General features: G+C 41.7%; 1 protein-coding gene across 2 annotated transcripts in view; it reads left to right on the top strand.

Annotated features, from left to right (window-relative positions):
• The window catches only part of prmt3 (protein arginine methyltransferase 3), a 112,871-nt gene that overhangs the window by 71,480 nt on the left and 20,380 nt on the right, over positions 1-21,011 (top strand). For both annotated transcript variants that reach the window (XM_020476602.2, XM_020476608.2), the window contains exons 14-15: positions 14,968-15,018; positions 15,696-15,783. In XM_020476602.2, coding sequence (XP_020332191.1) covers positions 14,968-15,018; positions 15,696-15,783 — 139 coding nt within the window. The remainder of the gene's footprint in view (positions 1-14,967; positions 15,019-15,695; positions 15,784-21,011) is intronic.

Here is a 21,011-nt window from a genome sequence, read left to right as displayed (position 1 = left end):
CTCCTTCCAGTTCTCTGCTGCCAATGACTGGAACGAACTACAAAAATCTCTGAAACTGGAAACACTTATCTCCCTCACTAGCTTTAAGCACCAACTGTCAGAGCAGCATAGCCCACCTATAATTTAGCCCAAACAACTACCTCTTTCCCAACTGTATTTAATTTATTTATTTTGCTCCTTTGCACCCCATTATTTTTATTTCTACTTTGCACATTCTTCCATTGCAAAACTACCATTCCAGTGTTTTACTTGCTATATTGTATTTACTTTGCCACCATGGCCTTTTTTGCCTTTACCTCCCTTCTCACCTCATTTGCTCACATTGTATATAGACTTGTTTATACTGTATTATTGACTGTATGTTTGTTTTACTCCATGTGTAACTCTGTCGTTGTATCTGTCGAACTGCTTTGCTTTATCTTGGCCAGGTCGCAATTGTAAATGAGAACTTGTTCTCAACTTGCCTACCTGGTTAAATAAAGGTAAAATAAAATAAAATAGCTTGTTGGCCAGTAAATGACTGGGACCATGGAAGTAATGGTTGAGTCTAATTTTGCCCTCTGTTTTATTAAGTTCTGTCTAGACTTTGGAAAGAGTAATAGCTACCTGGTCTGAAAAGAGTGTTTGTTGAGAATGCAACATTTCCAATTCTGATATCTTCTTTAATTGTGATTTATTCAACCCATATGCAAATGCCAGTTTAATTATTTTTTACAAAACCTTTGGTGGCATCCCATAGAATCTGGGGGTTGTCAACTGAATTTTTGTTTTTTATGGTTATTGATTTAGTTCAATTTCAAGATGATCACAGAATGTAGGAGTTTGTAGTAATGGAACTTTGAAATGCCATCTTGTGGCTCTTTTAGGAGATTCTGACATTTGAAGTTGGCAGTAGTAAGTGGGGTGGTCAGACAAGCTCATATGTCGAATTTCTATTTTCATGATTAAATTAGAGGTATAGATCATAGTATGAAATCGTCTGTGAGTAGAAAGTGTACTCTCTTCATTTAGGATTATGTGCTCGCCAGGCAGGGTAGCCTAGTGGTTAGAGCATTGGACTAGTAACCGGAAGGTTGCAAGTTCAAACCCCCTGAGCTGACAAGGTGCAAATCTGTCCTTCTGCCCCTGAACAGGCAGTTAACCCACTGTTCCTAGGCCGTCATTGAAAATAAGAATTTGTTCTTAACTGACTTGCCTAGTTAAATAAAGATAAAATCAATGAGCTTGTACCAGACAAGCTAAATTACTTCTATGCTCGTTTTGAGGCAAATAACACTGAAACATGCATCAGAGCATCAGCTGTTCCAGACGACTGTGTGATCACGCTCTCCGTAGCCAATGTGACTAAGGCCTTTAAACAGGTCAACAATCACAAGGCCAGGCGGATTACCAGGACGTGTACTCCGAGCATGTGCTGACCAACTGGCAAGTGTCTTCACTGGCATTTTCTGTAATACCAACGTGTTTCAAGCAGACCACCATAATCCCTGTGCCCAAGAACACTAAGGTAACCTGCCTAAATGACTACCAATCCGATGCACTCACGTCTGTAGCCATGAAGTTCTTTGAAAGGCTGGTCATGGCTCACATCACCACCATTATCCCAGAAACCCTAGACCCACTCCAATACTGCCCCAACAGATCCACAGATGATGCAATCGCTATTGCACTCCACACTGCCCTTTCCGACCTGGACAAAAGAAACACCAACAGTTGAAGTCGGAAGTTTACATACACCTTAGCCAAATACATTTAACCTCAGTTTTTCACAATTCTTGACATTTAATCCGAGTAAAAATTCCTTGTCTCCACTTCATTTTAAGAATGTGAAATGTCGGAATAATAGTACAGAGAGTGATTTATTTCCGCTTTTATTTCTGTCATCACATTCCCAGTGGGTCAGAAAAGTTTACACACTCCATTAGTATTTGGTAGTGTTGCCTTTAAATTGTTTAACTTTGGTCAAATGTTTCGGGTAGCCTTCCACAAGCTTCCCACAATAAGTTGAAGGAATTTTGGCCCATTCCTCCTGACAGAGCTGGTGGAACTGAGTCAGGTTTGTGGGCCTCCTTGCTCACACACCGCTTTTTCAGTTCCACCCACAACTTTTCTATGGGATTGAGGTCAGGGCTTTGTGATAGCCAATCCAATACCTTGACTTTGTTGTCCTTAAGCCATTTTGCCACAACTTTGGAAGTATGCTTGGGGTCATTGTCCCTTTGGAAGACCCATTTACGACCAAGCTTTAACTTCCTGTCTGATGTCTTGAGATGTTGCTTCAATATATCCACATCATTTCCATCCTCATGAAGCCATCTATTTTGTGAAGTGCACCAGTCCCTCCTGCAGCAAAGCACCCCCACAATATGATGCTGCCACCCCCGTGATTCAAGGTTGAGATGGTGTTCTTCAGCTTGCAATCCTCCCCCTTTTTCCTCCAAACATAACGATGGCCAAAGAGTTATATTTTTGTTTCATCAGACCAGAGGACATTCCAAAAAGTACGATCTTTGTCCCCATGTGCAGTTGCAAACCGTAGGCTGGCTTTTTTATTGCGGTTTTGGAGCAGTGGCTTCTTCCTTGCTGAGCGGCCTTTCAGGTTATGTCGATATAGGACTTATTTTACTGTGGATAAAAATACTTTTGTACCAGTTTCCTCCAGCATCTTCACAAGGTCCTTTGCTGTTGTTCTGGGATTGATTTGCTCTTTTCGCACCAAAGTACTTTCATCTCTAGGAGACAGAACCGCATCTCCTTCCTGAGCGGTATGACGGCTGCGTGGTCCCATGGTGTTTATACTTGCTTACTATTGTATGTACAGATTAATGTGGTACCTTCAGGTGTTTGGAAATTGCTCACAAGGATGAACCAGACTTGTGGAGGTCTACAACTTTCTTTCTGAGGTCTTGGCTGATTTCTTTTGATTTTCCCATGGTGTCAAGCAAAGAAGCACTGAGTTTGAAAGTAGGCCTTGAAATACATCCACAGGTGCACCTCCAATTGACTCAAATTATGTAAATTAGCCTATCAGATTCTTCTAAAGCCATGACATCATTTTCTGAAATTTTCCAAGCTGTTTAAAGGCGCAGTCAATTTAATGTAAACTTAACACTCCACTAGAACTGTGATACAGTGAATTATAAGTGAATAATCTCTCTTTAAACAATTGTTGGAAAAATTACATGTCATGCACATAGTAGATGTCCTAACCGGCTTGCCAAAACTATAGTTTGCTAACATGAAATTTGTGGAGTTGTTGAAAAACGAGTTTTAATGACTCCATCCTAAGTGTATGTAAACGTCTAACTTCAACTGTAGCTGTACCATGATATTTGCATTGCTACTAAGTAAACCTCCAATTGGTCCCCACTCTTCCACCTGCTAAAACTCCTCACCCCGATTTGGGTTGTTATCCCAATGCCCGGCAGACCAGCCCGACCCCTCGGATCCCATGGCCCCGGAAAGAGCGGGACACATCCTTCGAAAAGTGCACACAGTGCCTCCCACAGAACAGAAGCAGATCAACCGCCAAATGCATTTACATCTCCCTCAACTTGATTTGTATTATATATAGGCATAAAAAATACAAATAAAATAAAATAAAAAAATATATATATATATAATCCTGTTTATTTTATTTTCCATAATTAGCTATTCATATTTGTTGTAATGTAGGCAGTTTATGCAAAGGATTTTTACCTCTCTCCTGTCTCGACATTTCCGAAAGTACATTATGGCAAGCAGTTATTGTTTTAGCAAACAATTATTGTGATTCATTTTATATTGTCTCGACATATTTTACTCCCTTGCAACAGTTGTGGGATACACACTCAAATACACTCAACCCCTTTCCCCCACAACAACCATAGACTCATATTCAGTTGGACTATCCCAGAGCCCAGCTCAAGAAAAGTCTTGATTTACCAATGCGTATACAGTTGCACTGTTTGAGAAGGCCTGCAAAACTGATCAAAAAATGGCCAGAAATGAGAAGATTTGATAAACCCATGGGTTACTGCAGCTAGTGTTGCCAACACTGCCACTGCCTGGGTGGGGGCGCCCCACCGGAGTCCCCACCGGCTAGATACAGTTTCGCCAAGGTTCTCATTAGCAGCTTTGAGAATTTCCTTGTATATTATGTTCTCCCATCAGGGGGCTCTGACTTTGCAGGACCAACCCTGCCAGGCAGGTTCAGAAACCTGAGGGGGCGGTGCTGCTCTAGAAGGTCTCTGACCATATTTTGGCTGCGTACAGGCCGCTTACAGCAGGCCCATAAAACAGATAGGGACTTCTCCTTAGTATCTGGGTCGTTCAGGTGTGTGTCTAGGGCAGGGGTTCTTGAACTTTTTCGGCCTGGGACCCAAATTAGAAATGTTGTATTTTCCTGGGACCAAAGCTTAGGAAAATATGCTACTATACATAAAGATTGGTACATCTCATTGCCCTTATGTCTAAAACAAATGCAATATAGACAAAAACAAATACAAAATAAAAATAATTGTCTTTATAAATATATATGCATGTTTATTTTCCACCATTAAAAACACTCTTACATTTCTGTCTCTGTTGGAACTGTTACAATAATTAATTTTCATTCTAAACTGGAATAAACTGATTGATGACATCACACAGATGAATAACATAACACACACACAAACACACACAGGCTTTTTGATAGTGTAACCCTAAGTAACAGTACAGATGAAAAATGAACAGGCCTACTGTAGATCTTACTGTATAAATTGTTACAAGAAAATCTAGGTTGGAACTGTTGCTGTTAAAATTCAATGCATATTTTTTTATTCTGAACTAGAATAAACTGATTGATCACATCACACAGATGTAGACCAGAAAACACACACAAACAGTCCTAATGAGTGGCTGGTTGAAGTTTTCAACAAGCATGTCTGTTCTGGGCTCAGTTTTTGACAGTGCAACGCGGCGGTCATTCTCCGCGATAAGACTGTTTCTGTTCTTGATTTTTTTGAGTATGTCAGAGTTGAGACCCCTGACTTGCATAGGTATGTGGTGCCAAACTGAATCAGAACATCTACTGCTTTCGCAGTCAGACCGCTTCCCGCTGCAACCCAGAACTGTGTGAGTGTTTGCCTCAAAAACTATCTTGCTTCAATCAGTTTATTCCAGTTCAGAATACAAATTATTACTTGTATTTTAACAGCAAGTTCCAACTTCAATAATAATTTTTACAGGAAGATGTACAGTAGGCCTGATCATTTTTCATCTTAATCTGTACTGTTACTAAGGGTTGCACCATCAGTAACAAGCTAGCCTGTTTGCCTAATCTTAGCTATTAGCTGTGTACAAGGCCAGGGGATTGTTTGAAAGAGAACCTCACATCTACTACTATGAGAGATAGTACTCCTTTATTTCTGCTGATCATCACCTGTTATAAAATGACAACAATGCCTTGCTAGTTGACTTACTTTTCCGCTGTCGAAACATTGTTTCCTGAAGCATTCTGGAAGAACTCCCTGGGTTTACCATCATGCAGTGGATGTTTTGTCAGGACGTATTGTTTTATTAATTTGTGTGCGCTTTTATTTCTCAATGTTTGTATGAAAGAGAGAGAACCCCATCCCTGTATTTGCGTTTCATGACAATTGAGCTCAGTCAGAACTTGTGGCAATAGCATGAGTCCATTTGATGACAGTGGTGAGTGATGGTGAGTGGGAAGGACACGTCATTAGCTGACAGTGCATCATCTGCTGCTGAATGACAGCGCTGCATCGTATGTCGCGGAGTGATCTTCAAGAAAACTGTAGAAAAAAGATCAGTTGATCCGTGAAGCACACAGGCATCTACCACTCACGTAGCTGCCAAACTGAGCAGAGGCCGCTGCTAAGCAGAGAGCGCACTGAACAGAGAGCACAGATGCACTTGGCCAAATCAATTCCAGTAATTAATGAAATAATTACAAATTTACTCTGACACGTCGCAACCCACCATTAACTGGTCCGAGACCCACTTTGGGTCGCGACCCATAGTTTAAGAAAAGCTGGTGTTGGGTTGTGGACTGTTCCATCAGTATATGTAGGACCATAAATAAATACTACATTAAAAATGTAGTTCCACCATGATAGGACAATAAATAAGTATAATTCAATATAAAATGTATATCCCTCATCTGCACAAAATAGAAAGCTCTCACAACCCCTGCTCACAGACATATACATCTGGGAAATGCAACCATTTCCAATCTCACTCAACGCCACACTTTCCCAAACACCAAAAAACACACACCACACCATCCATCTCAATACAACCACACATACCCACATACTGTGCCTTATGCCTGCTGTGTTTTTATCTCCACCATGTTGAATTAGTGATTTTGTGTTCCATTTAGTTCTTTTTGAAGATCGATAGAAAAGCTATATCTTTTTTTGGTCGATAGCCCTAACTCTCTGAGTTAGTGATTGCTGTTTAGCAGTCTGATGGCCTTGAGATAGAAGCTGTTTTTCAGTCTCTGATGCACCGGTACTGGCCTCACCTTCTGGATGGTAGCGGGTGAACAGGCAGTGGGTTGGGTGGTTGTTGTCCTTGATGATCTTCTTGGCCTGCCTGTGACAATGGGTGCTGTAGGTGTCCTGGAAGGCAAGTAGTTTGCCCCCGGTGATGCGTTGTGCAGACCACACCACCCTCTGGAGAGCCCTGCGGTTGTAGGCGGTGCAGTTGCTGTACCAGGTGGTGATACAGCCTGGCAGGATGCTCTCAATTGTGCATCTGTAGAGGTTTATGAGGGTTTTAGGTGACAAGCCACATTTCTTCAGCCTCCTGAGGTAGTAGACACTGTCCGTGTGGGTAGACCATTTTAGTTTGTCCGTGATGTGTACGCCGAGGATAGCGTTCTACCTTCTCCACTGCTGTCCCGTCGATGTGGATAGGGGGGTGCTCCCTCTGCTGTTTCCTGAAGTCCACGATCATGTCCTTTGTTTTCCTGACACAACATTCCAAGTGCCCTCATCTCCTCCCTATAGGCTGTCTCGTCGTTGTTGGTGATCAAGCCTACTACTGTTGTGGTCTGCAAACTTGATGATTGAGTTGGAGGTGTGCATGGCCACGCAGTCATGGGTGAACAGGGAGTACAGGAGGGGGAGTTTAGGTGATGGTGGCTATTGTAACGGTTTTGACTTGAGGTTATTATTTATAGGGGTGCCAGGTAGGTTGTGCCTACCAGAGAAAACATTGGTTTCTCCTTTTGGTTTTGGAGGGAATGAGTCCCATCTGGTCCGTCAAGTCTACACCAATACAAAGGACTTATGTAAAAGTCAGGATGGAAATAAACTTTTCATAAACCCTTAAAACATTGGAAAGAACTTCAAAAACAACTATATTCTTTTGCGTGGGTTGTATTAGCAACATCAATGATTACACACACATATAACAATGAGTTCTGGTTCCTCCAGAAATGTCCTGTACCTCGGGCCTAAAAAGAGTCCAGCCCGGTAAAGGAGTTCAGGGAACTCAAGTGACTTCTGTCACGCAATGTTTGTCCGTTCATTCAGTGTAGCGTAAACCCAGTATTAATCATACAATCAATATAACAATTTTACCACAGAACTTTAAAGCATATCAACTCTTACTAAGTCCTCAACTACAACTAACTACATAAATCATCACCGTATACATGACATCAAAACAAATGAAATACCATATACAAAAAGGTTGTAGTCAGTCGGTCAGTCAGTCAGACAATCCAATCCGCCAACAGATCTCCAGTGGAGAAAGGCCACGAAGAACGGAGAGGTGTAGTCCACGGACGCAAAGAGTGGATCCGATCCTGGGTAAATTCTATTAGCCTACAAAACACACGTTTAACGGCAACAAAACAAACGGAATAGAGAAGCTTCGGGAACTGAGGGTTGAACACATCCTCATTCAAGTCTTCATCACAAAACCCCACTTTTGCTGATGCTGGCTATTTAATTAGGAATTAAAGGGAAAGCGCCCTATTGGAAGGAGAAGCACGGATACGGTTCAGAAAAATTCAGGGCCGTCACACTATGGACAAAAAACATGGCTCATGACACCAATCCTACACACTAACAACGATCCAGAAGAGAACTACAACCATGCTCAGATGAAAACAAGGAGTTTAGTAGAGAGATCAAACGGAGTCCTAAAGTCCAGATTCAGATGCATTGACCGCTCTTGGGGAGTTATTTTATACAGCCCAGAAAAAACATGCAAAATCATAAGCTTAGCATGTACCTTGCACAACATCTGCAAACAACACAGGATGCCACACCCCAATATATCTGACATTCCACCAGCTGTACCGGACCAGGATGTTGCCGCTGGTAGATGTAATGCTGGCCTACTACTAAATTATACAAACATAATTTAATATTGTACTTAATATTAGCATCAGCATACATTATTGTTTAATTCACTTTCACATGTTTAATTGTTTCCTATTTCATTTATATTTGCCACATGTAATCTTTTGGTTCAACCTTACTGCATAATAAGAATCATCAACTGGGGGAACATATTAGGTGTACCCCTAATAAGCTGTAGAAAGTATATTTCAAATTATAAGTCTTGTTCAAAAATGGGTGATTGTTCTCAACGTGCCTACCTGGTTAAATAAAGGTGAAATAAAAAAATAAGAAGGGCCTGAGATCAAAGTCAATATTCAGACCACTAGGGGTCAATGTTTTTAGATAGGATATCCAGTCAGCCTCCCTTTGTAGTAGTAGGATCTCGATGTTACCGCCTCTCCTTGGTAGAGCAACATCCTCAATTTGAGGGAGGAGATTGGATGGTGACCTGCTACTGGATAGTCAATGTTCTTACACCTGATTGAGCTGCGGTGTTCAGCTATACGTTGTTTTAATTGTCTTTTTGTTTGTCCTACGTGGCTTTTCCACATGAACAGGTGCTGATATAGATTACTCCCTGGCTCTTTCATTGAGATGATATCCCTAACATTTTTCAACCTGTATGTGGGTGTCTGAAGGATGTTTTTGTATTGCTATTGCACTGTGCGCATGAATCACATTTGTAGTTCCCATTTGGAATGGGTGTCAAAGGTGTCTGAGTGGGCTCAGGGGGCATGTCAGATCTCACCAAGCTATCTCCAATATTGTGACCACGCTTATAGACTACAAGTGGGGGTTCCTTGAAGAGGTGTGTGATTTTTGTTGTTGTCTCATTGCAGAATATGCCAGTGCTTTTTCAGGACTGCCTTCATTTTCTCCGAACGGTTGCGTTGTTTTTCTTTGGTTGAGTTTTTCCTCTCTTGTTATTTGTAATGATCTGTCAAGAACAAAAATTGGCGATTGGCGTATTTGTTTGGCCACCCTGAACACCCATGTTATACACACCTGTCATTAGAATAATGAAGTACAGTGTTAAATCGTTGAAACAAGTATGGGGAATAACTGAAAGGACAACTGAATAATAACATAACTTAATGTGTATCTTGTTAAAAATGGTCCAGTAGAGTAGACATTTCCATTTTGGTTATGCACACGTCACTAAGTAATTTGACATTGTTGGTCCAAGTATTAATCTAGTACAAACTGCTCATTCTCCTCAATACTCACTTCAGAATGTGTGAGAGCCGCTGGAGTCGCACATTTCCTGCTCTCTACCCAATGTGTGTGTGTATGTGTGCAGGCACTGCGGCGGAACAGTGGGAGATGGGAGCAGGCCTGAGTAGAGTAGGGAGGTAGGTGCGCTGTGTTCAGCACTACACACCAAGCAGACTGGGGCCTGGAGAGCGGGGTGGATAGGAGGAGGGGCACATTCACACTAACCCTCCCGTGAGTTAGCTGTGGAGGAAGCCTCCACGCCTGGATAAACCCCATCAAAAGCGTATTAGCTCTCCCTCCCTTCCCCCCCTTTCCATTCCCCCCGTCCCCCCCTTTCACACTCCTCCTCCCCCCTGCTGTATAATAGTATCTGGTCGAGCCACGTGGCGTGCCGACACGCGGTCGGGCAAAAGGGGAGTGATGATGAATTGCTCCCTGTTGGTGTTATCCGTGATGATAATTATTAATTTTCTCCCCCTCTTCCCTGGGAACGGGGGTCCGGAATGTGGCGGCATTCCAGAGCGGGCCGCCGGAAAGCCCACTGTCATCACTTATCCCCGACAGATCCCGGGCCGAAGGCTAAACGCTGATGAAAATAAAAAGCGCTCATTTGATTTGTCCCATTTTCGCAGTTTGTGTGTCGTCGCCCCCGTAAGTCCTCCTCTCTCATTCATTGTCCCCCTTTCAACTCCCTCCTGGCCTCTCTCCCACCTTCTCTTTCTCTCTCTCGCCTTCTATTTCTCTCCCTCCCTCTCTCTCTCCCTAACCTATGCAGAGGTGGGTGGGCTGTAGTATTGGTGTGTAGCAGCCTCGTGGGGGTCTTATTTTTGGCTACCCACCATGGTTAACTAAGCTGGTACTCTGCTTCAGTCTTTGGTGTTTCACGTTACAGTATTGAAGCTTTGAGCTGATTAAGCTGGAATTAAGCCTATTTATCCCAGTTTGGAAGCGTTTCCTTTTCACTTTTTCATTCTTCCATTTTACTTTCTGTACGGGACATGCTATTACATTTTTCAGAAATACAGTATCTGTAAGATTTTTTTATAGAATTTAAACAGTATCGTATGTTTTTTGTAATTGTATTCCGAGTAAGTAATTCTTTTTCAGTCCCTTCCAGAGCTGAAGATCTTTGATTCCTTCTAGTGTTTTTTAAATTTTTTATATGGATCATAAAGTCAAGATGATTTTTTTTCTATCTTACGGAGCTCCCAGAGCTTCACTGCGACTAACCTGCCTAGTCTAACGCACTTCTCAATTTCAACAGTCATCTTATCCAGTTGAATGAAGGCCAACCTATGGTCTGGAATAAAGGCAGTCATTGTTAACAAAATTAGGTTTAGGTTTAGTTTTAGTAGTTTGTGTTGAGCAATTTGTCATTAGTAGTTTTAGACAGTATATTTATCAGGTTTAAGGTTTAGTTGTCTGTATTAAGAGGCTGCTGATTTGTTTTGTTCAGGCAGAGTGTATTTGTCAGGATTATGAAAGTTAAACATTCTAGAGACTTGTGTTCAGGTAAGAGCAGTGCTGCCAATGCAACCTGTGATCTCACGCTTTATAACGTTGAAACCTCAACTCACCAGACATTTCCAAACAGAACAAAATCTGAGATGTTTGTAAGTTTCATTTCTTTGATTGTTTTAATGGACTTCCTCTCTGTCCCATCGGAAAAGTTGAAAACAACGCAGAGGTGACAATCAATCCTGCTTATGAGGCGTTGTCAACGGCGACGAGAGGCGAGGCTGATCCCTACCTCAAAAACCAGCGAGAGGTGAATCCGCTCTGCCTGACGAGCAATTAGGCCTAATTTCCCAATTACCTCGCGACTGAGCGTTCCTGTGGCGTTCATTAAAAGCCATAATTGCATTGGGTTGACATGCTCCTTTTTCCCACTTTGGGACGTTTCTCCCAGTCTGGCTCAGTGCTGGTGCTAGGTTCCCGCCCCTGCCTGTCTGAATCAATAAAGGCTGATTGTAGAACGCGGCGTTGAGTGTGTGGAACATGGAGTCGATGACGGCCCAGTGATTATGAAGTATGTACCCCAGTATGTCCAACCTCCTTTTCTCGGGGCACACATTCACTCTTGCTTTGAAATTCCTGAGCGGGGAGTGTTGAACCACACCTTTTAATGCTGATGTGTGGTGTAAATACTAAGGATAAGGTCTTGCTCATTTCAAGGATTGCTTTACCCGAGGGATATTTTAGCTTCATGGCCCACCAAGTTCAACCACCCTCTCAGAAGTAAGCTATCATGACTCCTTCACTATTTCCCTCTCTCTTTTCCTTCTCTGCCATGCTCTTTTCCTGTCTATATCTCCCTCCCATGGCTGGCTCTTTCTCTCCCCTTGCATTGATTCTGGTCCTCTTTGTCTGCGAGAACCGGCATCCAAATTGTCAGCTGCTGCAGGATTAAAAGCTATTAGTTCTGCATCATTGCCACTACAAGTGCGCTCTAGAGATTGATAGTGACTCTCTTCCTTCAGTTGGGGGAGAAACAAGAGGAAAACTGGCCTGGGGGGGTCGTTTTTACCTCACACATCTAAAGAGAACAGTCACCTCCAGGCCCTGTGTGTGTGTGTGTGTGTGTGTGTGTGTGTGTGTGTGTGTGTGTGTGTGTGTGTGTGTGTGTGTGAGAGAGAGATTTCAATTTGTTTAGTTATGTGAATAGTTTTTCACTCAAGTGTTTGTTTATAGCTTAAGGCTCAGTCATGTATTTGAGTCTGAAATGAACACCCACCATGAATTCATAGAAATAGTGTAATTACAAAATGATGATCTATTCACAAATGGCTGTGCAATATACATCTATACCCTACACACATACCATTCGAGAATACCCACGGCATTACATATACACACAGGCCTACCCTTTAAGAGCAATACAAACAATAGACATGCACAAACACACACAAGGGTTTATTTTCATCATGAAATGACTCACTTTACAATACACGGGCTGTGTTCGAATTAGACCTTGTAGCCACCACATTAAAAAGCCTACATTGCTTATTTTGTGTAACACACCGGTATTAGCCGGTCAGCAAAATATGCCCAGTATTATCAGGGACAGCCAAAAAGTCATTTATTTATTTTGTGAAGTGACAGGCCTCAGACGAGGTGAGGTGTACCACATGGGACCACCGTGTGTCGACTCAGCCAAATGTAAGGCTCCATGTTGTTTTTAGATGGGAGGTTGCGGAGAGGGGACCCTTGGTTCTATTGAGCTCTGCCCCTCCACAGCGAGCCACGACTGCCCACACAGTAGCTGTGGGATGATGCCAAAGTTTTAGCACCCACTCAATAAATTATGTAGTTTGGTTTACCTTGGTGTCCATATCCTGTGACGTAGATATACACTGCGGGTCAAACATTTTAGAACACCTACTCATTCAAGAGTTTTTCTTTATTTTTACGATTTTCTACATTTTAGAGTAATAGTGAACACATCAATACTATGAAATAACACGTATGGAATCAGGTAGTAACCCAAAAAGTGTTAAACAAATCAAAATATATTTGAGATTCTTCAAATAGCCACCCTTTGCCTTGATGACAGCTTTGCACACTCTTGGCATTCTCTCAACCAGCTTCATGAGGTAGTCAACTGGAATGCATTTCAATTAATAGGTGTGCCTTGTTAAAAGTACATTTGTGGAATTTCTTTCCTTAATGCGTTTGAGCCAATCAGTTGTGTGGTGACAAGTTAGGGGGGGGGGGGGGGTATACAGAAAATTGCCGTATTTGGTAAAAGACCAAGTCCATATTATGGCAATTCAAGGCACACTTAACCAGCATGGCTACCACAGTGATACTCCATCCCATCTGGTTTGTGCTTATTTATTTTATTGAACCTTTATTTAACTAGGCAAGTCAGTTAAGGACAAATTATTATTTACAATGACTGCTTAACCCGGCCTTACCCGGACAACGCTGGGCCAATTGTGTGCCACCCTATGGGACTCCCAATCACGGCCGTATTTGATACAGCCTGAATTCGAACCAGGGACTGTAGTGGCGCCTCTTGCACTGAGATTCAGTGCCTTGGTAAAAGACCAATGTGACCTAACATCTGCTAAACATGTGTATGTGACCAATAAAAGTTTATTTGATTTGAGGTGTGTGGCTTAAGGGGCATTCAGTGCGCAACCCGGGAGCCCAAAGTGGGCTTAGAGGGATGATAATTTGTTTTTCAACAGGAAAATGACCCAACACACCTCCAGATTGTGTAAGAGTCTTTTCAGCATTTTACCATCAGGCTCTGACCCATGGCCACATTTCCCTGTATTCACAGACCAAGCTTCTCGCGCACTCCGTCGTACACTGTGTCACTGTGTAACCTTTGTGGGGGGAGGGATTAAGGTCAGGACCTTGTCCACTGTGTAGCATTTTCCATTTGAGGCCAAAAGAGAGGTTTTGTCCAATGCTGTGCATTATTCTGACTTCCAGGGAAAAGTAAAAGACAGTTTTTTTCTTCTTCAATAAATGTAAAGAAATTCAGTGGATTAACAGTCAAGAATCAATAAACAAAACAATAATGTTAATAACCGTAATGAAGCTTTAAAAATATGGTTGTGACCATTTTGGTTTTGACAATTTAGACTTATTTTGGACATTAATGTATCCCCGTAGCTAGCATATGGCTAGCTAGCTCTACATTTGGACAGTTTTACATCCTCAATATATATTGTAGTCCCAAAACCATACATAAAGATTTACTATATTTTTCACTCATTTTCTTCAAAGTGTTGGGAGACAGACCACTCACTATTTGGTCATCGTGGAAAGGGGTGCATCCCATTTCCTGGTTATAATTGTATCGAAACAAGCATTTCGCTACACCTGCAATAACATCTGCTAAACATGTGTATGTGACCAATAAAAGTTTATTTGATTTGAAGTGTGTGGCTTAAGGCGCATTCATTCTTCAGTCTTTTAATGTGTTTCTCTAATAACATCCAAAGTGGGGACAATACTTTCAGAGAAAAAAAAGAAAAAAAACCCCGACTAACTAGTTCAAGATTGTTATAAAATTACCAAAAAAATAGTTTTATTTTCATAAATACATTTTTGACCTTCAATACGAATGGGTATCTGAACAATGATTTTGTAATATCTTAATTTAACAATATGTTTGTTAATGTCTTAAAATGAATTAGAATATATCATGATCTAAATAAATGTCCTAAGCTTGGAGACATATTTGTTTTCAAACAATTCTAACCACTTCTGTAGAATGACCCACATAGTGCACTACTTTTGACCAGGGCCCTTAGGCCTCATAGGTCTAAAGTATTGCACTATGTAGGGAATAGGGTGCCATTTGGGACAGGCCCCAGGTTATCCAAACAAGTCCAGCCCCGGTGGTGTTGTCATATCACATTCTAACAACCCTCTCATATTTCATTTCCAGGCCATCGTGGGCTACTTTGACATTTTCTTCGACAGAGACTGCGGCAACAAGGTAAGCAGCATGCGGCGGCCCTTCCATTTTTAACAGCCACCCAATTTACATTCACGATTTGGCGTTCCCCACATCCTTGGGAGACAATCGACACCGGGGTGCTTCCTGATTGCTGATGTAAGCACCCACCGGAGCTGGCCACTCGGAACAGCCAATGCCAAGCTCCGCGAGGGACGTGCTGACAAGTCTTTTAATTGCACGTCGTATTTTACCTACAATGTGAGCATAACTGCTGAGATGTAACACTAGAGCGTTGGACTAGTAACCGGAAGGTTGCAAGTTCAAATCCCCGATCTGACAAGGTTGAAATCTGTCATTCTGCCCCTGAAGAGGCAGTTCAGGGGCACTGTTCCTAGGTCGTCATTGAAAATAATAATTTGTTCTTAACTGACTTGCCTAGTTAAATAAAGGTCAAATAAAAATACATTCAAATGAAGTACATCTAGTCTTTAGAAGACTATGAGTAGGATAGAAGTACAGATTTATAAAATTAGTTTAGTAGGTATAAGAGTATGGGACCGGTTAATTTTCCACTACAGTTGTGGAATTGTTAGATGAGCCACAGAAAAATAAGTGTCACAATGGAATGAGTTGTTATCCATATTCCTCACTGTTGTGAGTTCATGTTGATTGCTGTTGCCCAAGACTAAATAACATGTTCTGCTTTTGAATCACAGGTGATGTTCTCCACAGGACCACAGGTCACCAAGACGCATTGGAAGCAGACAGTATTCCTGCTAGAAAATCCCATCCCTGTACAAGCAGGTCAGTTTCCATTTCAGCACTGTTTCTTGAATGTGTGTGCGTGTGGGGACGTACGTGTGTGTGTGCGTGCACACAGGCCTGCGTGTTTGTGCCTGTATGGACATGTCTCTCTATGTCTATTGTGGTGCACTGCACGCACACCCAGCTGTCAACTGTGATGTTATTTTTTTACATGCCGATCTTCCTCGAACATCATACTGAGAGCCAGGTAATCTGTCAGTGGTGCTGATGTAGTCAGGGTGTGCAACGCTAGTTATCTGTCACCTATAGAGAGACAGAGTGAGATCAAAACTAATCAGTCAGTCATCAAAAACACAATGTAAAACTTTATCTGATAGCTGTCATGACTGTCCACGAGAATCCAAATAGATCAGGTTTGCAATAAATAACTTCAATCAGACCCCCTCTCACCCTAGAGGGGGGAAGTAAAGAACTAGGGGTTATCAACTCGAGCCCTGTTGTAAATCAAGGGAGAAGATTCAGGTCTGCCCTCTCAAGATTCAGCAAAGGAATGTAATTTGATTCAACAGACATTTTCCCACTAAAACTCTTAACACTTTCAAAAACGAATACTCAAACAATATTTCTAACGTAGAACATGGGGAAGGTGCGAGGCGATCTATAGAACACTGTCATTTTTTTCATTATTTTGTGATGTCATTGAAAATGTTAAAATGGAAATACTGTAACTTGAAAGTATACCCACTACATGAATGAAGTTTTCATACTCTGCGTTGTGGATGTCATATGAACGATGATGAAAGTGTTTTTGTTAAGAGAGAGATGTGATTTGAGAAGCAATAAGAGATCATTGTTTTTATAACTTTGCACAGTGAGTAGCTACCGCCCGGAGTAAGGTCAGGGAGTGTGCCAGCCTGCCGGAACTGCCCCTTTTTAACCTCTCTGGGATAGGGGGGATGCTTGCGTCCCTCTTGGCCAATAGCCAGGGAAAATGTAGAGTGCCAAATTCAAATAAAATGCTATAAAAATCTAACTTTCATTAAATCACACATGTAAGATAGCAAATTAAAGCTGCACTCGTTGTGAATCCAGCCAACATGTCAGATTTCAAAAAGGCTTTTCGGCGAAAGCATCAAATGCTATTATCTGATGATTGCACAACAGTAAACAAAGATTGAAAGCAAATTTCAACCCTGCAGGCGCTACACAAAATGCAGAAATAAAATATAAATCATGCCTTACCTTTGACGAGCTTCTTTTGTTGGCACTCCAATATGTCCCATAAACATCACAAAGGGTCCTTTTGTTCGATTAATTCAGTGGATATATATCCAAAATGTCCATTTATTTGGTGCGTTTGATCCAGAAAAACACAGCTTCCAACTTGCGCAACGTCACTACAAAATATCTCAAAAGTTACCTGTAAACTTTGCCAAAACATTTCAAACTACTTTTGTAATATAACTTTAGGTATTTTTAAACGTTAATAATCGATCAAATTGAATACTGGACAATCTGTGTTCAATACAGGAAGACAACAAACTCACGCTACTTTTCAAGTCATGCTCCTCTCTCAAAAAGTAGACTTCAAATGACACTCATTCAAGATGGCTGTACTTCTTCATTACACAAAGGAATAACCAATTTCTAAAGACTGGTGACATCCAGTGGAAGTGGTAGGAGCTGCAAACAAGTCCCTTAGAAATCTAGTTTCCCAATGAAAACTCATTGAATAGACAGTGACCTAAAAAAAAGAATCTGAATGATTTGTCCTCAGGGTTTTGCCTGCTACATAAGTTATGTTATACTCACAGACATGATTCAAACTGTTTTAGAAACTTCAGAGTGTTTTCTATCCAATTCTACTAATAATATGCATATCTTATATTCTGGGGATGAGTATCAGCAAGTTGAAATTGGGCACGCTATTTATCCAAAAGTGAAAATGCTGCCCTCTATCCTGAAGAAGTTAAGCAAACTGTATAAATTATGGGTTACGGGAAAAAACACATCACACCAGAAAGACATGAAGCTGCTGCTTCACCTTTAAAGTGGTTTGAACTTTGAATCTCAACACGAGGAGGAGACGATAAATTCACCTCCCGGACAATCACTCGTAAGGCTGATTAGCTGTCCTAAGTAAAGTATCTTCAAAAGTGGATTTAAGTAGGACCATTCTGTTACTCTGCTCAAACCATCGTATTATGCTACTCTCATCACCCCATTGGGGAACCATCGACACGGCTGGCTAGTCTATCTTCAAAGAAGCATCTTCAAGAGCGAATGTAAGGAAAAGCCAACTCTCTAGTTCTGTTCAGGACAACACAACAATTCACCGGATACCGGACAACTACAAAGGAAGACAACAGTAGAAGACTTGTTGGAACCATTTTGGACAATCAGAGCCTTGTCGCAATTCACGTAAATACATTCATGATTTCTTACTCAAAGCGGGCGGCGGTTTGTGTGCAAAGTATATGGTTACTGTAAGTGAGAGTAGTTTCTGAATACCAATGTTTAGTGTCTCTGTCTCTCTTTCTACCTCTCCATCTCTTCTTTAACAAGCAGCCATGTTGTTGTCGTCATTTCGCTAGGGACCTGTTTTCAGCGTATTAAGTCTCCAGTCAATAACCGATGCAAAGTGTGTATGTTTATCCCGTGTTCCCATTTAATTAGCTAGTAAATAAATAATTAAACCAATTTGTGTAGTACTGAATCGTAAGTAAGGGATGGGTATTTGCAGATGCAAGGAGGTTACGACTGTTCAGAATGATTATATTATACAAGGTTATGATTAATAAGTTGACTGTTTATAGATGCGATAGGTAAAAGACCTTTTTGAGTTTTGACCTGGAGATGGTAACTCTTTAAAGAACCGCTCTCGTGGTGCCCCAGATCCTAGTGAGTGAATTGTTACATGTTTCATTTAATTGGGTAACAATTAAACATAGTTAGTTAATTAGATAAATAAGTCTTCAGATGAATGTTAGTTAAGTCACTACATAGCTTACCTCAAGCAAGCATGTACTGAACAGAACATATGAAGCAAAACAATTTATAACTAAGCCAATTAAAATATAATTTTATTAAGTGATGCTGTTACTGATGTGATATGTATGAAGCTGTGTGTATGCAGTGAATGTAAGTGTATGATGTGAATTATGGTGTGTGTGCACGTGTGTGTACAGTTCTTTGAGAACGTGCGTTTGTGTATGTATAGTACTATACATTGTGAACGATGGTGTGTGTGTTGTATGTGAAGGCCTGTGTGCGTTATCGTAATGGGAATCAGGGATGTGTCCAGTGATGTTGGGATGGATGAGACCGTAGCTCCGTGCTGTCCAGTCTTCCCCCCCACTACCATCAGATAGGAGGCAAGTGTAATGAATGGCCTGTATGGGGACTGGACATCCACTGTCCCCAAGTAAAGCACCACTCAGCACCTGGCCAGATCCACAGCCACGATGACTGTCATCCCACTGACGCTCCCATAACATTAACGCAACGTTCACATTGTGTCCGTCAGTTAAGTGCCTGCTTTTGAGTGTGTTGAGACACTGCAGTGTTGAAGTGTGTTATGTCAGTGCGAAGCAGCAGTGTGTCCGTTAGCCGGTATAAAAGCAAACACATTAATACATTGCCAGAAATGGCCAAATGTGTTGAAACACTGTAGGGTTAAAATGTGTTATGATACTGCAGTGTGTTAAAATGTGTTGAGACATTAGCGTTAAAATGTGTTCTCTCAAGGCCAATTCCCATGATTGTAAATGGTTAAGACACTGCATGGTGTTAAAATGTATTGAGTAGGGATGGGTACCGAAACCCGGTATTAAAGGGCCCCGGGGCTAAATTATGAAAGACCGTAGTATCGATAAGCTCCGACGTTATCGGTTCTGCATTCAGTACTGGAGAAATTAAGAAAATACATTTCCTATTTATTATTGCTATATAAACATTATTTTGCACATTTTATCTCACCAACCGTTTCTAATTTGCAATAAGATTAAGATATTTGTTTACGATGCATTTTCGCTATTCCCAATCCAGAAGAGAGATCCCTCTCGCGCGGAGCCTGTCTCTCACACGCTACAGCGCACACACACACACACACACACACACAAGAAAGACCCTGCTCTTAATTAGTGCCGATGGCGGAGAGAACTAAACGTTCAAAAATGTGGTTACACTTCACCAGAGTCGATGCTGACAAGTGCAACAAGACTTTTGCTTGTAAGGGCGGAAACACGAGCAATCTGTCCAAACATCAATTGAAAGTGATCATATACAGGCAGAGAAATGCACAGTTTTCGAGTGCCAGGCTCGTAGTTGGCATCTCTCGTTGGCCCATCTCCGTTAGGTATGTATGCTAGCCGCCTGGAGCCCACACATGGAGTTAACTGAATTACGAGAACATGGGTTCGTGATCAAAAGTAACCATGAGCCAGCTGATTGTTTAGCTACGGGTGCGTTCATAAATTCAATCACCCATTTAAAGATGTTCCTACTTTTTTGTTAAAGTTGCAGCTACAGTGAACCAACCCACTCCTCCCTCTAATGCCGCTGGTCCAAGCCAAAGACAATCCCAAAGCCCCTTCACGCTGGCAGCTAGTGGGAGGATGACTAAGGAGAGGGTGAATGAGTGCCACCTAGAGTGAAAGGCCTACACCCCTTTGCAACAGTAGAGTCCAAGGGCTTTAGGTCATAGTCTGTTGAGTTGTATTAATTTTTAGGATATAGTAGTATAAAAGGGTTGCATGTTAGTCCCATCACTCCACAATACAATACACAATAATTCAACACATGGAATATCTTGTTTTACTGTAGGGAGATGAGCAAGGCAACCCCAAATATACCCCTCCCTCCAGGAGTTACCTCAGTGACACATTCATTCCTACCTGGTATGGTGTAGAAAAGGCCAATGTGATCACTGAGCTGAAGGACATGCCAAAGTTAGCCATCACATCAGACAGGTGGACCAGCCTCTGTCAGGACCACTATTTCACTGTTACAGTGTACTACACAAGCCAGCGCAGTGTAAAACAGAATGTCCTCCACACCAGGGCAGTGTACAAATCGCAAACTGCCGAAGTAGTGGCAGAGATAGAGCCGAGCAAGATTGTACCTGTGACTGTTGATAATGCTGGCGATATGGATGTTGCCATCAAGAGGCTACACATCCTAAAAATAGGATGCTTTGCTCACACATTGAATCTGGCAGCGCAGAAAATCTACAAAACTACTTCCATTGATTAATGGGCAGCCCTAAT

The sequence above is a fragment of the Oncorhynchus kisutch genome, linkage group LG3 (assembly GCF_002021735.2).
Source record: "Oncorhynchus kisutch isolate 150728-3 linkage group LG3, Okis_V2, whole genome shotgun sequence".
In the NCBI taxonomy this organism is placed as follows: Eukaryota; Metazoa; Chordata; class Actinopteri; order Salmoniformes; family Salmonidae; genus Oncorhynchus; species Oncorhynchus kisutch.
The sequence above is the reverse complement of the archived record's forward strand: the minus strand, read 5'-3'. Positions and strand labels throughout refer to the sequence as shown.